This window comes from Schistocerca serialis, chromosome 4 (assembly GCF_023864345.2).
Source record: "Schistocerca serialis cubense isolate TAMUIC-IGC-003099 chromosome 4, iqSchSeri2.2, whole genome shotgun sequence".
Lineage (NCBI taxonomy): Eukaryota > Metazoa > Arthropoda > Insecta > Orthoptera > Acrididae > Schistocerca > Schistocerca serialis.
Genome location: NC_064641.1, coordinates 116422723 through 116443830, shown reverse-complemented (window position 1 = coordinate 116443830; position 21108 = coordinate 116422723). Strand labels below are relative to the sequence as shown.

Below are 21108 nucleotides of genomic sequence, written 5' to 3'. Positions count from 1 at the left end.
AACAACCACCTCTGGCCGTAATAACGGCCTTGATACGCCTGGGTATTGAGTCAAACAGCGCTTGGATGGCGTGTACAGGTACAGCTGCCCATGCAGCTTCAACACGATACCACAGTTCATCAAGAGTAGTGACTGGCATATTGTGATGAGCCAGTTGCTCGGCCAACATTGACCAGACGTTTTCAATTGGTGAGGGATCTGGAGAATGTGCTGGCCAGGGCAGCAGTCGAACCTTTTCTGTATCCAGAAAGGCCCGTACAGGACCTGCAACATGCGGTCGTGCATTATCCTGCTGAAATGTAGGGTTTCGCAGGGATCGAATGAAGGGTAGAGCCACGGGACGTAACACATTTGAAATGTAACGTCCACTGTTCAAAGTGCAGTCGGTGCGAACAAGAGGTAACCGAGCCGTGTAACCCATGGCACCCCATACCGTCAGGCCGGGTGATACGCCAGTATGGCGCTGACGAATACACGCTTCCAATGTGCGTTCACCGCGACCATCATGATGCTGTAAACAGAACCTGGATTCATCCGAAAAAATGACGATTTGCTATTCGTGAACCCAAGTTCTTCGTTGAGTACACCATCCTGTCTGTAATGCAGCGTCAAGGATAACCGCAGCCATGGTCTCCGAGCTGATAGTCCATGCTGCTGCAAACGTCGTCTAACTGTTCGTGCACATGGTTGTTGTCTTGCAAACGTTCCCATCTGTTGACTCAGGGATCGAGACGTGGCTGCACGTCCGTTACAGCCATGCGGATAAGATGCCTGTCATCTCGACTGCTGGTGATACGAGGCCGTTCCGTATTACCCTCCTGAACCCAACGATTCCATATTCTCCTAACAGTCATTGGATCTCGAACAACGCGAACAGCAATGTCGCGATACGATAAACCGCAATCGCGATAGGCTACAATCCGACCTTTATCAAAGTCGGAAACGCGATGGTACGCATTTCTCCTCTTTACACGAGGCATCACAACAACGTTTCACCAGCCAACGCCGGTCAACTGCTGTTTGTGTATGAGAAATCGGTTGGAAACTTTCCTCATGTCAGCACGTTGTAGGTGTCGGCACCGGCGCCAATCTGGTGTGAATGGTCTGAAAAGCTAATCATTTGCATATCACAGCATCTTCTTCCTGTCGGTTAAATTCCGCGTCTGTAGCACGTCATCTTCGTGGTGTAGCAATTTTAATGGCCAGTAGTGTAGTTTCACGGTACAGTTAATGGTTCAAATGGCTCTGAGCACTATGAGACTTAACATCTGTGGTCATCAGTGCCCTAGAACTTAGACATCCATGCCCAAGGCAGGATTCGAACCTGCGACCGCAGCAGTCGCGCGGTTCCGGACTGAGCGCCTAGAACCGCTAGACCACCGCGGCCGGCGGTACAGTTAATCACATGTTCTAACATACTTAGTACAGTCATTAACATACAATCTCTGGACAGCATGGATTCATTTAGAACTATGGCACCAATTCACCATTCCGAGCCCTAATGGCGTATTTACCCTGTCCGAAGTGCCAGTTGCCAAGCGCTTTGCGTTGGTCCCTCCTGATAGCTCGGTTCTGCCACTGATTTCCGCTGGCGGCTGCTGCTTCTGACGGGAACACCAATCCCGTGTGCCACCTTGACGCTTCTGCAGCCACCTTGATGCACTAGCAGCTGCAGCTGCCATGTGCCATTCCGCCGCGCTCTAAAGGAAACTAGACTTAGCACAAATGACGAAATCTCAGCGGTAAATATCAAATGAGCGAAAAAAAGACAAACATCAGCTGCCTCATTGCTACGTCGCCAATTTTGGTAGTTCGAGACGTAACTATTACGTGGGGCCCCTCCACGCCAACACCTGCGTGGTGGCATTAAAAAAGATCTACTTGCTACCCCCGCTTTCGTTAGTATCTAAAAAGAATTCCGCCGAAAATGCAGCGATTTATTTTCACCTGGCTTGTTAACCTATTGTAACTTTAAGGAAGCGTCGTGAGTGACGAATTTTGAGTAAAACCTACACGTTTCTCCGGTTGCCATGTCAAAATTTGCTTCTTATGCCGAAACTCAGTGGAGTTTACACTGTCTCCTCTGACTAACACGTGCAGACACAATTGCGGGGCAATTCTGAAACGGTGGTTTGTTAAGTTTATTAAGTAATGAACTGAGGGAAAGTAAAGCCAGTAGCTAATTAAAGGCACATCCTAGGTACAAAAAACGAGTAACGTCTTCACGTATGTCGTTCCAAAATCCATAGCATTTCTCGTTTCACAGCTATCGATAGCCCTTAGAAATAACATTCTTTCACCGAAAAAATCCGTAGTTATTAGAATAAAGAAGTTTTAGATGATAACGATATGGTAAATACTCTCCTCTTTGCATGCTATCATTTGCCAAAATCTCATTTCGATATCTGAAACCATTTATGAAATATGAGGAATGTTGTGGATTTTCACTCCGGCTTTATCGTTGGCGCGGCGCGATCGCAAATGAGTGTGCTACATCAGATCAATTTTCTCGAGATTGGTGACAGATAGATACATCTACCCATGTCTAAAGAAAAATTCAATATGTTAGTTAAATTTCATACACAACTGGTCATTAAAATTGCTACGCCACGAAGATGACGTGCTACAGACGCGAAATTTAACCGACAGGAAGAAGATGCTGTGATATGCAAATGATTAGCTTTTCAGAGCATTCACACAAGGTTGGCGCCGGTGGCGACACCTACAACGTGCTGACATGGAGAAAGTTTCCAACCGATTTCTCATACACAAACAGCAGATGACCGGCGTTGCCTGCTGAAACGTCGTTGTGATGCCTCGTGTAAGAAGGAGAAATGCGTACCATCACGTTTCCGACTTTGATAAAGGTCAGACTGTAGCACATCGCGATTGCGGTTTATCGTATCGCGGCATTGTTGCTCGCGTTGGTCGAGATCCAATGAGTGTTAGCAAAATATGGAATCGGTGGGTTCAGGAGGTTAATACGGAACGCCGTGCTGGACCCCAACGGCCTCGTAACACTAGCAGTCGAGATAGTAGGCATCTTATCCGCATGGCTGTAGCGGATCGTGCAGCCACGTCTCCATCCCGGAGTCAACAGATGGGGACGTTTGCAAGACAACAACCATCTGCACGAACAGTTTGACGACGTTTGCAGCAGCATGGACTATCAGCTCGGAGACAATGGCTGCGGTTATTCTTGACGCTGCATCACAGACAGGAACGCCTGCGATGGTGTACTCAACGAAGAACTTGGGTGCACGAATAGCAAATCGTCATTTTTTCGGATGAATCCAGGTTCTGTTTACAGCATCATGATGGTCGCGGTGAACGCACATTGGAAGCGTGTATTCGTCATCGCCATACTGGCGTATCACCCGGCGTGATGGTATGGGGTGCCATTGGTTACACGTCTCGGTCACCTCTTGTTCTCATTGACGGCACTTTGAACAGTGGACGTCACATTTCAGATGTGTTACGACCCGTGGCTCTACCCTTCATTCGATCCCTGCGAAACCCTATATTTCGGCAGGATAATGCACAACCGCATGTTGCAGATCCTGTACGGAACCTTTCTGGATACAGAAAATGTTCGACTGCTGCCCTGGCCAGCACATTCTTCAGATCTCTAACCAATTGAAAACGTCTGGTCAAAGGTGGCCGAGCAACTGTCTCATCACAATACGTCAGTCACTACTCTTGATGAACTGTGGTATCGTGTTGAAGCTGCATGGGCAACTGTACCTGTACATGCCATCCAAGCTCTGTTTGACTCAATACCCAGGCGTATCAAGGCCGTTATTACGGCCAGAGGTTGTTGTTCTGGGTACTGATTTCTCAGGATCTATGCACCCAAATTGCGTGAAAATGTAATCACATGTCAGTTCTAGTATAATATATTTGTGCAATGAATAACCGTTTATCATCTGCATTTCTTACTGGTGTAGCAATTTTAATGGCCAATAGTGTACTACGTAAAATGAACCAAACACAAAGTCATAGCGAAATCTATTTTTCATTGTATATTTTCCCGAATTTCGCAAAGTGTCCAACTTACACGCAAATACCACAATGACTATGACCATTAATGAAATGATGGGCACATCATCGTTAGGCCGACATATAAAGCTGCAAGTAAAGCAAGAATGAAATTTCTTTACCGAATAGTTTCTGTTAAATCGTTTGAGGGGTGCGCGCCTTTATTCTGGAAAGCACTTATCGGCCTCCCCGACCAAAGAAACGAATAAACTCGCCCAGCAATTTGGACGAAAACTGGCGACTGCGCATCATCCACCGTATCCTACGCAAGCTATACAAGCTCCTGGGACTTCTCCTGGTCCGCCTGTACAGCACTACAACCACACCTACAACTGCTATCGGCAAACCACAATTCAGTGTCTGGAGTCGGCATATGGTGCAATGGCATCATTTTTCCCATTCATATACCGTTTGAAAGTATTCTTTCAAATGTATTAATAATCTCATAATTGTGAAACCAGACGGTAAAGCATGCAAAGCGAGTAATTGAGAAATGTTGACTGGAAATATCTGAAGCTTATTTGAGGTGGAAATACGTGAAGCTCATGCTATGCGATTGGAAATCCAGAGTAACCAGTCGATCAGATAATACGACTGCGAGAAAGAAATCCGTTCTCAATCAAATTTACGTACGCTATCTGCCTCTGTGACAAAATGACTTTGGGTTAAATGTTGACTCTGAATGTTGCGAATCTTTGTTAATTTAGAAAACAATTGCTGTACCAGGACTACTTTCTTAATCACACAACAAATGATCACTGAATAAAACGCGTTTGACTTTATCTGATAAATCTGTGTGAAATCGCAGTGTAGCACTTTCATAAAACGTTTCACTCGACCTTGCAACTTTTACTGATATTATTCTCGTAAATGCACTCTGACATTACGAAAACTTACTTTGCGTTCTGCCTTACGGCAGGTCTTGTCATGGGGGAAGCCTCGTCAGAGAGGTCCACTGCATGAGCATCTAGGGAAGTGATTCGAGTGGTGAATTCCCGTTACTTTCCACTGACGATGATGAAATAGTAATGAGGAAAACACAACACCCAGTCCCTGAGCGGAGAAAATCTCCGATCCAGCCGGGAATCGAACCCGTGCCCCTTGGCGCGATAGACCGCCTCGCTGACCACTCAGCTATCGTGGCGGACTGACAATATGAACTACAATGATAATCAAATTTATGGCTTCCCTTTGCGCAATGGATCGCTCGTCTGCTCTGCGATCTTGTTTTTTTAAACTTTTTTTTTATGTATATAAAATAGTGACCTGGCTCTTAGAATTAAGTTTCACTCACCGTACTGGCGTTGTGCAATGCAAGACGGGATTTCGTCAACACTCAGAAATGTTACTCAGCACACCACTCGCGATGTGCAATGGGAGTGTGCAGTCAAAACTATGACAGCAAATGAAAAATCGGGTACCAACCTCGGCGACAAAGAAATAACAAAATCGGCGCTTTAAGTTTCAACTGAGCTTCGTTAAGTCATTCCAACAATACAACTTTCCACACTTTGCACACACGGACTAATTCGTAAAATGTCTCTTTAGCATTTATCACTGCAGTGGAAGACGGAACCATATAACTTCATTACAAAAAACCTTACAGAAAATCTAAACCAACTTCATTACAAAAAACCTTGCAGAAAATCTAAACCATAAGCACTGTTATAACAATGAGCGAACTATAGTAATTACAAATATGGCAAACCACGTTACCTTTAAATTTTACATTTTCTCATTCATTCAGTATTATAATCCTTTTGTTTAGATATCTGTCTTTAAACGTCATATTACAAAAATTGCTCCAAATAATGTTACCTCCGCTGCAGGACAGACCAGCTTCAGTCCATTTCATAACAAGTACATTACCACACTGTTGCTACTAGAACACTATGGGTCTACTCTGACAAAGTAAAGCTAACCTCTCTGTCCAACATCTCTTGTCTTGAACGCACTTCGAAAGTGTCTACACTGATAGGACAAAACATTATAAATACCTGCTTAATTGCTTGTTTGTCCGTCTTTGCAAAGAAATGTATCACTGATTCTGCTTATCAGGGATCCGACAGTTTGTTGGTAGGTTTGCGGAGATATGCGTCAATAGATGTCTACGCACTCGTCATTTGATTCGCGTAAATAACGGGCCGCTGATTTGCGTACGCTGTGATGGCGCCCGAAAACGACTCAGACGGGTTCCATAGGATTTACATCAGGCGGGTGTGGTCGCCGAGACATCAACGTGAGTTGACTATAATGCTCCTCAAACCACTGTAGCACGATTTTGGCCCCGCGACACGGACATTTATATTGCTGAAAGAAGACATCGCCGTCCGTGAGGACATCAAGTATGAAGGAAATTAAAATTATATGAATTCCTTCGGCTGCTGACGGGCGCTGTTATATACCAACGGAGACAGGTGAAAATGTGTGCCCCGACCGGGACTCGAACTCGGGAACTCCTGCTTAGATGGCAGACGCTCTATCCATCTGAGCCACCGAGGGCGCAGAGAACAGTGCGACTGCAGGGACTATCTCGCGCACGCCTCCCGCGAGACCCACATTCTCACCATATATGTCCACACACTACATTCGTAGTGTCCCTACCCAGCCGAGCGGTCTTAGGCGCTGCAGTCATGGACTGTGCGGCTGGTCCCGGGGGAGGTTCGAGTCCTCTCTCGGGCATGGGTATGTGTTTTTGTCCTTAGTATAATTTAGGTTAAGTATTGTGTACGCTTAGGGACTGATGACCTTAGCAGTTAAGTCCCATATGATTTCACAACCATTTGAACATTTTGTCCCTACCCAACATACTCATTATTCGTGGAAGACATTCTTACCAAGTCCCTTAAGAGCTCGGGTAACATGTGTGCATCCGCACAGAAGAAGAAGGTCATGGCCGGTATTGCCAGAACTATATACTTTATGAATATAGTGTCTGTTCTTTCGGACATGTCCGAAAGAACAGTCCCCATATCCATGTATGTATATAGTTCTGGCAATATACTTATATGGATATGATGTCTGTTCTTCTGTGCGGATGCACGCATATTCCCCGAACTCTTACAGAAGTCCCGAAAGAACAGAAATTAGAATTATATGAATTCCTTCGGCTGCTGACGGGCGCTGTTATATACCAACGGAGACAGGTGAAAATGTGTGCCCCGACCGGGACTCGCTCGGGAACTGCTGCTTAGATGGCAGACGCTCCATATAAGTATCAAATATGAAGGGATGCAGGTGGTTCGCAGCTGTCAGCAGGTTTTCGGCTGCTACCCATGGAAGAGCAGGAGAATGTCTCTCATAGTATACTACTGCTCCCTCCAAACTGCGTTCGTGTCGCGCTGCACGTTTCGAGCCGCCGTTCACCTCGACGACGGCGTTTGTGAAGACGACCATCGACCTAGTGTATAAAAAGTGTGATTCCCTCGAAGAGCCGACACGTTTCCATTGATCCACGGTCGAATCGCGATGGCCCTGTGCCCACTGCAATCGCAGTTGACGATGTCGTTGGCTCAACGTGTGAGCACGTAGGGGTGGTGTGCTGCAAAGCTCCGTGTTCAACAATGTGCGATGAACGGTGTGCTACGAAACAATTGTGCGTGCACCAGCATAACGCTCTTTCTGCAGATATGTCACAGATCAACATCTATCCTACTGTACAGAGCAGAGAAGCCTCCAAACCCCACGTTCTGTGAAGAGTCGTGGACCTCCAACCATTTAGTGCCTAGTGGTAGTTCTATTGTCCTTGTACCTCTATCTGTAGATGCTCACGACAGTAGCACTTGAACATTCGACCAGCTTCGCCGTTTTCGAGATCCTCATTCACAGGGTCTGCGTCAAGGGCGTACCCAGGATCTGAACTAGGGGGGGGGGGGGGGGGGCAGGTCATACTAGTCTCAGGAAACAAGGACTCGAAACAACATACAGCACTTTTTATTAAATAAAACAGTAAACCAGTGAAAAACTGCTTTTAATAAACATTTTAAATACAAGAATGCACTTGTACAATCCGAGAAAACATGCAGAAGTTCTTATTAAATGAAACAGGAAACTAGTGAAAAACTGCTTTCAATAAACATTTTAAATATTAGAATGCACTTGTTTAAAAATACAACTTTGGATGCGATGGACATCGAAAGTCCCATATGTACGTCAACATCCCGTGTTGTGGGATCAGAAAAACAAACACTGCCACGACTGAGGTCTGGTATGCCAAGCTTGGAATGAACTGAATAAGTACAAAAAATTAAAATAAATAACTACCAAAAATACTACAGACAAGAAACGCATAAACTTTGGTATATTATCATATTTGAGTTACGTACAAATTTTATCATTTTAGTAAAGAAATGATAGCCCCAGTAGTTACAGTATTCAATAAACGATTCATGATGTAAATTTGCAATAATGACAGTTGACAGGTTTTGAACACCTCTCCTCCGCTCCTCATCCTTCTTGAAGCTCCACTGTTTTCTTCTGAAAGCATGCTTCAAAGCACTGTTTTCGATTATGTCGTAGTAAAAACTCAACTGAAGGGAGATTTTGGGTCTACCTTTATCGATTAATATGTTATGAAAGAAGGAGATGCACTGAATAACAATATCTTGGTGTTCTAAAGGAGTTTTTTTTCTTTGGGAGAATATGCAACTTGCTCGTCAAAAATCCGAACGTGCGTTTCACTAGCACTCTAGCCGCCGATAATTTCTTGGTAAATGATCTTTCTTCGTCACTTAGTAACAATCCAGAAAATGGACTCATTAAATTACGCAAGTGAGCAAGGGCTTCAGGCAGCCCTAATGGGGCTTTTACTGAAGTGCCCGGTAGTTTTTTCGGTGATGGCCAGTTTTGTGAAACGTTCTAAAAAATATTTTATAAATCACTTGCACTAAATGTCTCGCCATCTACTGCTTGTCATAACCTGCACGTCAACTGCTATTAATCTACAGTTAGCGTCAGCTGTAACTAAAAAATTAATAATTTAGGAGCAGAAAAGCATTTTACATTTAAATATGGTAGGAGAAACGATATTGTTCGTTAGAAACTTCACATAGTCACGGCCCCTTACTGCCTACAAGCGAATACGCTGTTCCTTGGCGACGTAACATGCCTGCGAATAGCAGAGCGGATTGCTTATCGCTAAATTTATCATTTCTATAAACTTCTCCTCTTCTTCCCAGCTCTCCCCCCCCCCCCCCCCCCTCTGGCCCTCGCTGGGTACGCCCATGGTCTGCGTAATAATAACCTGCCCTTTATCAAAGTCGCTTACCTCAATGTATTTCCCCATTTGCAGCCCACATGTCCGCAAGGGTGATTCCTCATCCGTGACTGCCCTGCTTACATACTTTAGTTACCGCAACGCCACCAGACAGCATCCAACGTCGGAGTGGGCAGAGGTCACAATGTTTTGGCTTATCAGTGTAATTACAAAGGCATTGTTAAAGCGGTATTACAAAGCTCGAAAACATTTATCAAATTTACAAATTAACTCACATTTATGGACCATGACATACTCAGAATTACCATAGCGAATAGGGCAGCCACCTTTCACGATCTTGGATGGTACACAGGAAGAAAAAACGTTGGTACCCTTCTGTGTCAGTCCGAAGTTATCCAGTTTTATCGTCGTATTCTTTACGTGGTTGAAGGAAGTCCTTTCTTTCTTGACTCCTTTTCGATAGTGAGTTCTCGAAAGTTTGTAGGTAAGGCTACTCGCGAAGCGCAATATCTTTCAAGCGAAGTCTTCCACTACAGGTTGTTGAGCATTTCGCTGACCTAACAAAGTCGCAGCGAATCAACTTCTGCGTTCTCTTCTGTCAATGCTACGGAAACCAACCTAGCAAGGGTCCCAGACGGGCGAACAATACTCAAAAATTGCTGGAGCGAGTATATCGCAAGCAATCTCTTCCATGAGTGTATTACACTTCATTCTGCTTCTTCTAATCAACCTCAGTCTGCCATCTGCCTTCTCTACGATCAAATTTATTCATTTAATTTGCACCTTAAACTATTCTGGGTTGATTTCCTAGATGCGAGAAGGTCGTGACTGATATCCTGTCTCTCAGTCGCATCTTTTCGTCCCTTCACTAGCGTTGCATTACATTTGCTTACGTTGAGGGTCAGCTGTCAATCTGTGAACTATACGAGGGTTGTTTGAAAAGTCCGCGCAAAAATAAAAACTACTTACGTGTTTGGGGTAAACCTTTTTTATTTTTCAACATAGTCTCCCTTTAGACTTATACACTTTGTCCAACGCTGTTCTAATTTGTTGATCCCTTCCGAATAATACGAATTGTCCAAGTCTGCAAAATACACTCCTGGAAATTGAAATAAGAACACCGTGAATTCATTGTCCCAGGAAGGGGAAACTTTATTGACACATTCCTGGGGTCAGATACATCACATGATCACACTGACAGAACCACAGGCACATAGACACAGGCAACAGAGCAAGCACAATGTCGGCACTAGTACAGTGTATATCCACCTTTCGCAGCAATGCAGGCTGCTATTCTCCCATGGAGACGATCGTAGAGATGCTGGATGTAGTCCTGTGGAACGGCTTGCCATGCCATTCCCACCTGGCGCCTCAGTTGGACCAGCGTTCGTGCTGGACGTGCAGACCGCGTGAGACGACGCTTCATCCAGTCCCAAACATGCTCAATGGGGGACAGATCCGGAGATCTTGCTGGCCAGGGTAGTTGACTTACACCTTCTAGAGCACGTTGGGTGGCACGGGATACATGCGGACGTGCATTGTCCTGTTGGAACAGCAAGTTCCCTTGCCGGTCTAGGAATGGTAGAACGATGGGTTCGATGACGGTTTGGATGTACCGTGCACTATTCAGTGTCCCCTCGACGATCACCAGTGGTGTACGGCCAGTGTAGGAGATCGCTCCCCACACCATGATGCCGGGTGTTGGCCCTGTGTGCCTCGGTCGTATGCAGTCCTGATTGTGGCGCTCACCTGCACGGCGCCAAACACGCATACGACCATCATTGGCACCAAGGCAGAAGCGACTCTCATCGCTGAAGACGACACGTCTCCATTCGTCCCTCCATTCACGCCTGTCGCGACACCACTGGAGGCGGGCTGCACGATGTTGGGGCGTGAGCGGAAGACGGCCTAACGGTGTGCGGGACCGTAGCCCAGCTTCATGGAGACGGTTGCGAATGGTCCTCGCCGATACCCCAGGAGCAACAGTGTCCCTAATTTGCTGGGAAGTGGCGGTGCGGTCCCCTACGGCACTGCGTAGGATCCTACGGTCTTGGCGTGCATCCGTGCGTCGCTGCGGTCCGGTCCCAGGTCGACGGGCACGTGCACCTTCCGCCGACCACTGGCGACAACATCGATGTACTGTGGAGACCTCACGCCCCACGTGTTGAGCAATTCGGCGGTACGTCCACCCGGCCTCCCGCATGACCACTATACGCCCTCGCTCAAAGTCCGTCAACTGCACATACGGTTCACGTCCACGCTGTCGCGGCATGCTACCAGTGTTAAAGACTGCGATGGAGCTCCGTATGCCACGGCAAACTGGCTGACACTGACGGCGGCGGTGCACAACTGCTGCGCAGCTAGCGCCATTCGACGGCCAACACCGCGGTTCCTGGTGTGTCCGCTGTGCCGTGCGTGTGATCATTGCTTGTACAGCCCTCTCGCAGTGTCCGGAGCAAGTATGGTGGGTCTGACACCCCTGTGTCAATGTGTTCTTTTTTCCATTTCCAGGAGTGTAGCTATTAGTTGCTACAATCACCTCCCCGTTTGAATACAACTTTTGTCCCGCCAGCCATTTCTTCAAATTGGGGAACAAATAGAAGTCCGAGGGAGCCAAGGATGTGAAACGAGTTGGAATCCTATTTCCATTAGTTTTGCAACCACAGCTGCTGAGGAGTGAGCTGGTGTATTTTCGTGATGGAAAAGGACTTTTTTGCGGTCCAATCGTCGGCATTTTTCTTGCAGCTTGGTTTTCAAACGGTCCAATAACGATGAATAATATCCACCTATAATAGTTTTACCCTTTTCCAGATAGTCGATGAGGATTATCCCTTGCGAATCCCAAAAGATAGTCGCCATAACCTTTTCGGCCCAAGGAATGGTCTTCATCTTTTTTAGTGCAGATTCTCCCTTGGTAACCCATTGTTTAGATTGTTCTTTCGTCTCAGGAGTATAGTAATGCATCCATGTTTCATCCACAGAGACGAAATGACGCTTAAAGTCCTGCGGATTCTTCCTGAACAGCTGCAAACCATCCTCGCAACACTTCACACGATTCCGCTTTTGGTCAAGCGTGAGCAATCGCAAAACCAATCTTGCGGATAGCTTTCTCATGTCCAAATGCTTATGCAAAATATTATGTATCCATTCACTCAAGATTCCCACAGCACTAGCAATCTCACCCCCCTTAACTGTTCTGTCATCCATCACCGTATCATGGATTTTATAAAGGATTTCTGGAGTCGTAACCTCCACAGGGCGTCCAGAACGTTCAGAATCACTTGTGCCCATATGGCCACTCCGTAAATTTTGAAATCACTTATAAATTGTTATAATCGAAGATGCAGAGTCACCATAATGTTTATCAAGCTTCTCGTTAGTCTCCTGAGGCGTTTAGTCTTTCATAAAGTAACGTTTAATCACTACACTAAATTCTTTTTCGTCCATTTTTTGACAATCACTTCCTTGATTTACACGAATGCCAAACACAAAGAAATAGACCAATATGGATGAAACTTGGTGTGCGGTCTTTCCAAAGATGCTACTAACTAAACATGACCTCGACACGCGCCGGTGGTGCCATCTCTCAAACTATGCACGGACTTTTCAAACGCCGCTCGTACTCTATTCATCACAACAATAAACCTGATGTAAACATTACTCCATGTATTCTTCCGCGTTTGCTTGAATATCATTGGATTTCGTCTCACGTGGAGCGGAAGCCATGTTGTGACCAGTACAGTCAAGTACGATCACAAAGATAAGTTTTACGCTGTATTACACGCACACACAGGCTATTGAGCGATAATGTGCGGGACAACCGGCGCATTGAACTTGGGCAACACTGGCCAACCAGCAATCCAATAAACCTGCAATGATGTGAGCAGTTGCAGTTCAGACATAAAAAGAGACGGGCAAAGAAACAATATAGTTTCGAATGTCATTTAATTTTTAAACAGAATGAAATAACATTCGGCAAAACTCCAGCACTACCGCTTCCTTTTTAGGCGACCTGACGGAAAGCATAAAATGCTCTCATTCTCAGCTGGAATAGTATTCTAATTACAAACAAGAGTGGTGAAAATTTCTAATTTAAACACGGGGTAATTTTTCTGAGCGACTAATGTGTGATGCAAAAGCATACTGCAGGGATTTCACCGCACTATTTAATACTGAAGCCAGTGAAAGTATTAATTACAATCAGGCGTCTGGTAAACTCTCAGCTCCTTCCTCATCCACATCCGAAAATTACATTTCAGTACTGGAACTGTCATCTGCCACGTTTATAACGAGTCGATAAACAATAGAATCCACGAAGCCATCCAGGTGCCGCATTTTCTCCTCTTCTTTTATGACGTTTCATTCTACATCCCGGCCAACGTTCGGCAGTAAGATGTGAAAAAGCTGCGTGCGTCAGTTCCAGCAGGTCTGGCAGCTTAACAGTATTGTTATTTCTCGAGCCAAATCCCTTAACTTGGCTCCTGATCGATTCTGTTGGGTTCACATTAAAATGAAGCATTTGTATGGTGTGCTCGATTCTGTGAAAATGATTTTTTTTCATGTTTCTACGACGCATATCGATACTTATCTACAATTGTAGTATAAAACAATGGACATAGCCCAAATAAAGAGTATTAGTTTTTCATTTTTGCGTTAAAAATAAATGTCATGTTTTATTAATATAAGCAACCTTTATTAAGTCTTTCATAAAATATCGATAGTTGAGAATTTATTTTTGAAATGAAAACAGGAATTTCGAGTGCAATATGTAATTGAAAGCAAGAAGACGTGCATTATTCATAAAAAATGACGATTAATTTTACAATTACGAGAGGTAGGTAATTCAAAATGAACGATAAAAAACTTCACTCTGCGAGACTTGAACCAGCTCCTACGCTACCGATTCCGCTGTACACGAATGTGTAACTTCGTTGCAACTGTATGTAATATAGTCTCTCGGAAAACTTCAAAGCCAATTAATTACCTCTGTAAATTTATGACAAACATTAAGAAAAACCTATTTTTTGGCACTTTTTAACCCTGTTCCACACGCGTGTTTCACTACGGAGCATGAAGCAGCCTCACCATTTTGGTACTGCGTATTAACAGCGCCGACAATCAAGAGAACAACAGTACAGAGGCTGTGACTATGCACGATTTTTGAAATAAAAACTACATAACTAAAGCGTGGTTAAGAAAAACTTTGATGGATGGCTCCTAATACATTTGAATGTCTTAAAGCTTCATTTTACGTTACTTAGTAATAATATATCGGGTGATCAAAAAGTCAGTATAAATATGAAAACTTAATAAACCACGGAATAACGTAGATAGAGAGATAAAAATTGACACACATGCTTGGAATGACATGGGGTTTTATTAGAACAAAAAAAAAAAAAAAAGTTCACAAAATGTCCGACAGATGGCGCTGGACAGCAAAACGTCAGTGACTGCGCATGACAATCGTGTATAAAAGGAGCTGTAATGAGAGAGAGAATCTCCTTGACCTCATTGGCAGTGACCATGCTCCTGTTCTCCTCACTATCTCTAATGGTCGACATCCCCGCAACGCTCCTCGCCCTGACGTCCCTCCTAAACTTGTCCATGATTACTCCCGTGCCAACTGGGATGCCTACCGGGACTCCATTCACACCCAGGTTGACGGCCACGACCTTACCCTCCAATCTCCTGATGACATCTCTCACACTGCTGCCTTCCTGCACCAGACCTTGTCTGACGCCGTCGCCACCTATATCCCCACCAAAGCCATCCACCCTCACCGCCCTGCCCTGCCTCCACAGGCCGTCCTTCTCCTTCGAGAGTCCCGCCGCCTCTACTGCTCTTTTCTCCACGCTCGTGACCGGGATACACTTACCCGCCACCGGCAATTACAACGACACATCCGCAACCTGCTTACTGCGAAGAAACGCCGTGCCTGGCGCCAGACATGTACACAACTCAACACCACGCTCCCCATAAACTCTTCCAAGTATTGGTCTGCTTTCCACCGCCTTACTGGGAACCGCCCCACCCCGCAGTACCCTCTCCTCCTTAATGACCGTCCCTTTCCTGACAACCTCAGTAAGGCCAACCACTTTGCCTCCCACCTCTCTGATGTTTTTTCCATCCCAGATGATCCCCACTTTGATTATTCCCTCTTCCCTAATGTCATGGACCGTACGAATACCTCTGTTCCTCCCCTTGCTCCTAGCTTCCAGTACTTGGGCCACACCCCACCATCTGAACTTAACACTCCCATCACTACACAGGACATCAGCCTCACACTCCGCACTAAACGCAACACTGCTCCCGGCCACGACTGCATTACCTACCGCCACCTCAAACACTGCCCTCCTTCCTTCCTTTCAATCCTTGCCACCCTCTACAATGTCATCCTTGCCACTGGCTTCTATCCCGACCTGTGGAAAACCTCCCGTATCCTGATGTTCTCCAAACCCAACAAGCCTCCATCTGATGCCTCTTCCTATCGTCCTATCTGTCTCACATCGGTGTTCAGCAAGCTCTTGGAATTCATCCTTTCCCGGCGCATCCATCACCACCTCCACCGCAACCACCTCCTCCCAAACACCCAATGTGGCTTTCGACCTTCCTTCTCTGCTGATGACCAACTCCTCCGCCTCACTCATCTCCTCTCCCTCCAGCTTAACTCCCGTCGCTCTGCCATTTCTGTCTCACTTGACCTCAAAAAGGCCTACGACCATGTCTGGCATCCCGGTCTCCTGTTTAAACTCCAAACCTATGCCCTTCCTATCAACTACATCCGTCTGGTGGCCTCCTTCCTCTCCCACCGCCCCTCCTACGTTACCATCCATAATGCCAATTCCCACACCTTCTACCCCTCTGCAGGTGTGCCCCAGGGCTCTGTCCTCTCCCCTCCCCTCCACCTCCTGTACACGGCAGATATGCCCCAACCCACCCCCCCCCCCCACCAGTACACCTCTTGCAATATGCTGATGACACCACATTCCTAGCCCTCGCTCCTACCCTCCACCGGTCCCAACGCCTTCTCCAGAATCACCTTGACCTTTTTGCTGCATGGTGTAACCAGTGACTCCTGAAACTCAACCCTTCCGAGATCCAGGCCATCATCGTAGGTCGTACCACTCGCTCCTTCCGGCTCCTGGATTTCTCCCTTACTGTCTGCGCCCGTCCTGTCTGCCTTACTCCCACCCTCACCTACCTTGGCCTCACCATTGACCGTCACCTCACCTGGATCCCTCATCTCCGCTCCATCCAATCCAAAGCCCACAACCGCCTCCGACTCCTCAAACTCCTCTCTGGCTGGACATGGGAGTTGCACCCCTCTACCATCCTCCACACATACAAATCCTTAATCCGTCCCATCCTATGTTATGCCAGTCCTGCCTGGATATCTGCCCCCCCCCTCCAAATTCTATAAGTCCCTCCAGATCCTTGAGCGTCATGCACTCCGCCTCGCCTTCAGTATACGCCTCCCGTCCCCCACGCAGATCCTCTATGATCTCATTCCTTTCCCCCATCTGCTCCTATTCCTCGAACATATCCGCATCCTCTACACCTCCCGCCGTCTTGAACCCCCTCACCCCCTGGTTGCTCCTCTCCTCTCCGATCCCCGCCCCCTGCCACGTCTTCACCGTTGTGTCCCCCCTACCCTCCATCTCTACACCCTACATCTCCTTTCCCAAGGTGGCTTCCATCAACTCCCCCTCCCGGATGATGCCCTCTCCCCCTTCATTTATCCCTCCTATCAACTCTGATCCTCACTCCCCCTCCTTTCCTCTGTCCTTTTCCCGGGCTCCCTCTCCCCCCCCTTCCATCCTCTTTCTTCCCCACCTCCCCTCTCTTTGCCCCCTTCTCTCCCCTGAGTCCTTTTACATTTCCCTCCTCTGCCTCCTCTCATTCCCTCTCGCATCTGCCCTTCTCCCCCTTTATTAGTCCTCTCCCTCCTTGCTTCCCCCCCCCCCCTTTTTCGTTTTTTCCTCTCCTCCCTCCTTGTTTTTCCCCCTTCTCCAAGTCCCCCCCCCCCCATCTGCCTTTGGATCGGGAATGCCATATTTGTGCCGCCATTTTCGTGCAGTGTTTTACGGTTTGTTTTTCCAGTGAGTGATCCGTGTTGTGTCTTTTGGGAAGTGTAGCGAACAGCCATCATACTGTCGCTGGGTGTGATTTTTTATCTCTTGCGAACAGAAACCAGACTGTCGCCATGTTTTTTTTAATTGTCTACTATGTTACTTGTCTGATTCCTGTGTATTTTATCAACATTGCCTACCCCTTTTGCTTTCTGTTTTAACTTTCCTCATTTTTACGCCATTTTACACTTTAAATCACCATTTTATCGCCTGTTTTTCCTTCTTTCTTTCTTCTTCCTATTTTTAACAAAAAGTCTGTAGGCTGTAGAGCAGCGTAGTAAGCTGCTGCCAGCCCGCCCCCCTTTGGGGGGAATTGAAAAGAGAGAGAATCAGATGCGCCAGCAGTCGCAATATGTTGACGTTACCTGAAAAGGCGCTTTTAGTGAAGCTGTATTATCAGAATGGGGAATGTGCTAGTTCAGCGTTATGATCCTATCGCCATAGGAAGGGGATTCGAACGGGTAAAGGTCCGTTGACAAATGCAGCTGTGGCGAGAATGATTTCGAAGTTCGAAGCCACGGGTTGTTTAGACGACAGACCGCGTGGTGGCCGACCAAGCACAAGGCGTAATGCTGCTGAGACAGTTCAGGAAGAAATGGAGACTGTAGCGGGTTCGTCTACGCACGGGGAAGTCAGTGCTCGTGCAGTCGCACGTCGCACCGGTATTCCATACACTACTGTTTGGTTGGCACTGAGGCGTAGCCTCCGATGCTATCCGTACAAAATCCATCGGCATCATGAACTGTTACCTGGAGATTTAGTGAAGCGGAAGGCATTTGCTGTGTGGTCGTTTCAAAAGATGGTGGAAGATGACGATTGGTTGAGTAACGTGTTGTGGACCGACGAAGCTCATTTCACGCTCCGAGGGTCTGTCTACGACCACAACTGCAGAATTTGGGCTACCGAAAATCCTAGAACTGTCGTGGAAACTCCACTGCACGACGAGAAAGTCACGGTATGGGTTGGATTTACCACATCTACCGTTATCGGGCCTTTTTTATTCGAGGAAATGCGTGATTCTGGTTTTGTAACTGCTACCGTGATGGGTGAGAGGTACGCCGATATGTTACAGAATAGCATCATCCACAGGCTGGCTGATAAACACCTGCTGAAACGTACGATGTTTATGCAGGATGGCGCTCCACCCCATATTGCTAGACGCATGAAAGATCTCTTGCGCACGTCGTTTGGTGATGATCGTGTGCTCAGCCGCCACTTTCGTCATGCTTGGCCTCCCAGGTCCCCAGACCTCAGTCCGTGCGATTATTGCCTTTGGCGTTACCTGAGGTCGCAAGTGTATCGTGATCGACCGACATCTCTAGGGATGTTGAAAGACAACATCCGACTCCAATGCCTCACTATAACCCCGGACATGCTTTACAGTGCTGATGACAACATTATTCCTCGACTACAGCTGTTGTTGAAGAATGATGGCGGACATATTGAGCATTTGCTGTAAAGAACATCATCTTTGCTTTGTATTACTCTGTTATTCTAATTATTGCTATTCTGATAAGATGAAGCGCCATCTGTCGGACATTTTTTGAACTTTTGTATTTTTTTAGTTCTAACAAAACCCCATGTCATTCCAAGCATATGTTTCAATTTGTACCTCTCTATCTACATAATTCTGTGATTTACTCAGTTTTCAAATTTATACTGACTTTTTGATCACCCGGTAGCTAATAAATAAGTAGGACTTACTTCCAAGAGCGAAACAAAACCAGTGTACATGTGCTACGGAATATGACTAATAATCGCGTTTGTGTTTTTTTTTTTTTACATCAGGTTTATTCTTACAATGAACGGAGTATAGGTGCTGATCATCTGCAAGTCGGCATTCTGTGACAAGTTTCTAACGATGTCACTTCTCGGTACACAACTGTGTCCTCTGCGAACAGACTCATTAGGCTACTTTTACATTTCTACACATCTCGTGTATAGCAGTGGCCCTTGAGATACGCTAGACGCTATCGTAGTTTCTGACAGTGCTTGTCTGTACAGAACAGCATAACGAACTGTGTGCCAACACATCAGAAACATATATCGTCTTTCAGTGAGCTGAGCTGCCTTTCATCCGACAGGGCTATACAACTTTACCCACCCATGTTTCGAAAAGGACAGCTGTGCATAAACTGGTGATTCAAAAGTTTCTTTCTCTTGGCAGAGTCGACGTACTTCCGAGCTGATCGAGACGATGGTGTTGATGGCGGCAACAGCAGAGCATGCAGATATAAATCAGAGACCAGCAGAGAAGTTGGCGACTCCTGGAGACGTGTCGAGAACATATATGGCCACAATAGAACCGACGCAAGATAATAGAGTTACAATACACACAACACCACTGGAGACGGAAGCGCCTACGGATACGACAGAAGAGCCTATAGGTACATCTGACACAACGGCTACTGAAGATACATCGGAAATAAGTACGACGGGACTGACGACTGATGAGACAACAATACTGGATTCGACAACGGCGGAAGATACAACATGGACGGTAGATACGACAATCACAACACTAATACCAACGACAACTGGTCTTCCATCGGAGTCTACGACAAAAGTGACGACGACGACGGCGACGGCAACACCGGCAACAACAACAACAACAACAACACAACACCCATCTTCGGCACCACCACCAGAATCTACATCGACAACAACCACAACCACAACAACGCAGTACCCAACTACAGTCCCACCGCCGGAGCCTACATCCACAACAACAACAGAGCATCCGCCCACTGCACCACCACCAGAATCTACATCGACAACGACAACGACAACCACAACAACGCAGCACCCATCTACAGTCCTACCGCCGGAGTCTACATCCACAACAACAACAACAACAACAGAGCATCCGCCCACTGCACCACCACCAGAATCTACATCGACAACGACAACCACAACAACGCAGCACCCATCTACAGCCCTACCGCCGGAGTCTACATCCACAACAACAACAACAACAACAGAGCATCCGCCCATTACACCACCACCAGAGTCTACATCCGCAGCAGCCACGACGACCACGACGACGGCGCATCCGCTGCCGCCAGTGGACTCCACAACGTCGACCTCGACCATGACTACGACCACTGCCAGAGTTCTTCTTGTGTCACAAACCATACAGGCGACTCCAGTTCATTCAGTGTAATTTACAGGTCAGTTTCCACTTTGTCCATTTACTCATAACTGTACACAACCCACGCCGACAATCAGACGATTGTTACTTGCCGTTATGTACCGGAAACTTCACAACCATAGTGCGCCAAAGACTTTCCGCAAGACTTTCTCCTTACTGATCGTCAGAAGAGCGAAATATCACGTTATATGACCTGTATTATATGTGTTAATGTAATTGTATTCTATAGTTCTTCCAAGCTGTGATGCTGCATATGATACATAAGCAGTAGAAAGCATTACTTTTCCTTTCACTTTTTTGTTTTTATTTATGCTGGGAGTTACAAAAAGAATTCTGTGAAAATGACTCCCCCCACACCACACCACGAAATTAAATATTGAGCAAATAGGGCGCTTAATGTGTTTTTTGCTCAGTAATAACATCTACAACATCATTATTGTATAGAGAAATTTATTGGTGCAACCTTACAATATTTAAATTATCACTAACATAATTTTTTGTGTTTGGTTGTTAGCCACCCTAGTTTTCAGGCATTTGCAATATTATGCTCAACAATTGACCAGTTTTTGAACAGA

The 21108-nt window shown here is 46.2% G+C and overlaps 1 protein-coding gene across 1 annotated transcript in view; it reads left to right on the top strand.

The window, feature by feature from the left end:
• Positions 1 to 20545, top strand: part of LOC126474302 (mucin-2-like) — a 53159-nt gene extending 32614 nt beyond the window's left edge. The window contains exon 3 of the mRNA XM_050101768.1: positions 19550 to 20545. Within this exon, the coding sequence (XP_049957725.1) occupies positions 19550 to 20545 (996 nt within the window). The remainder of the gene's footprint in view (positions 1 to 19549) is intronic.
• The last annotated feature ends 563 nt before the right edge of the window (positions 20546 to 21108 follow it).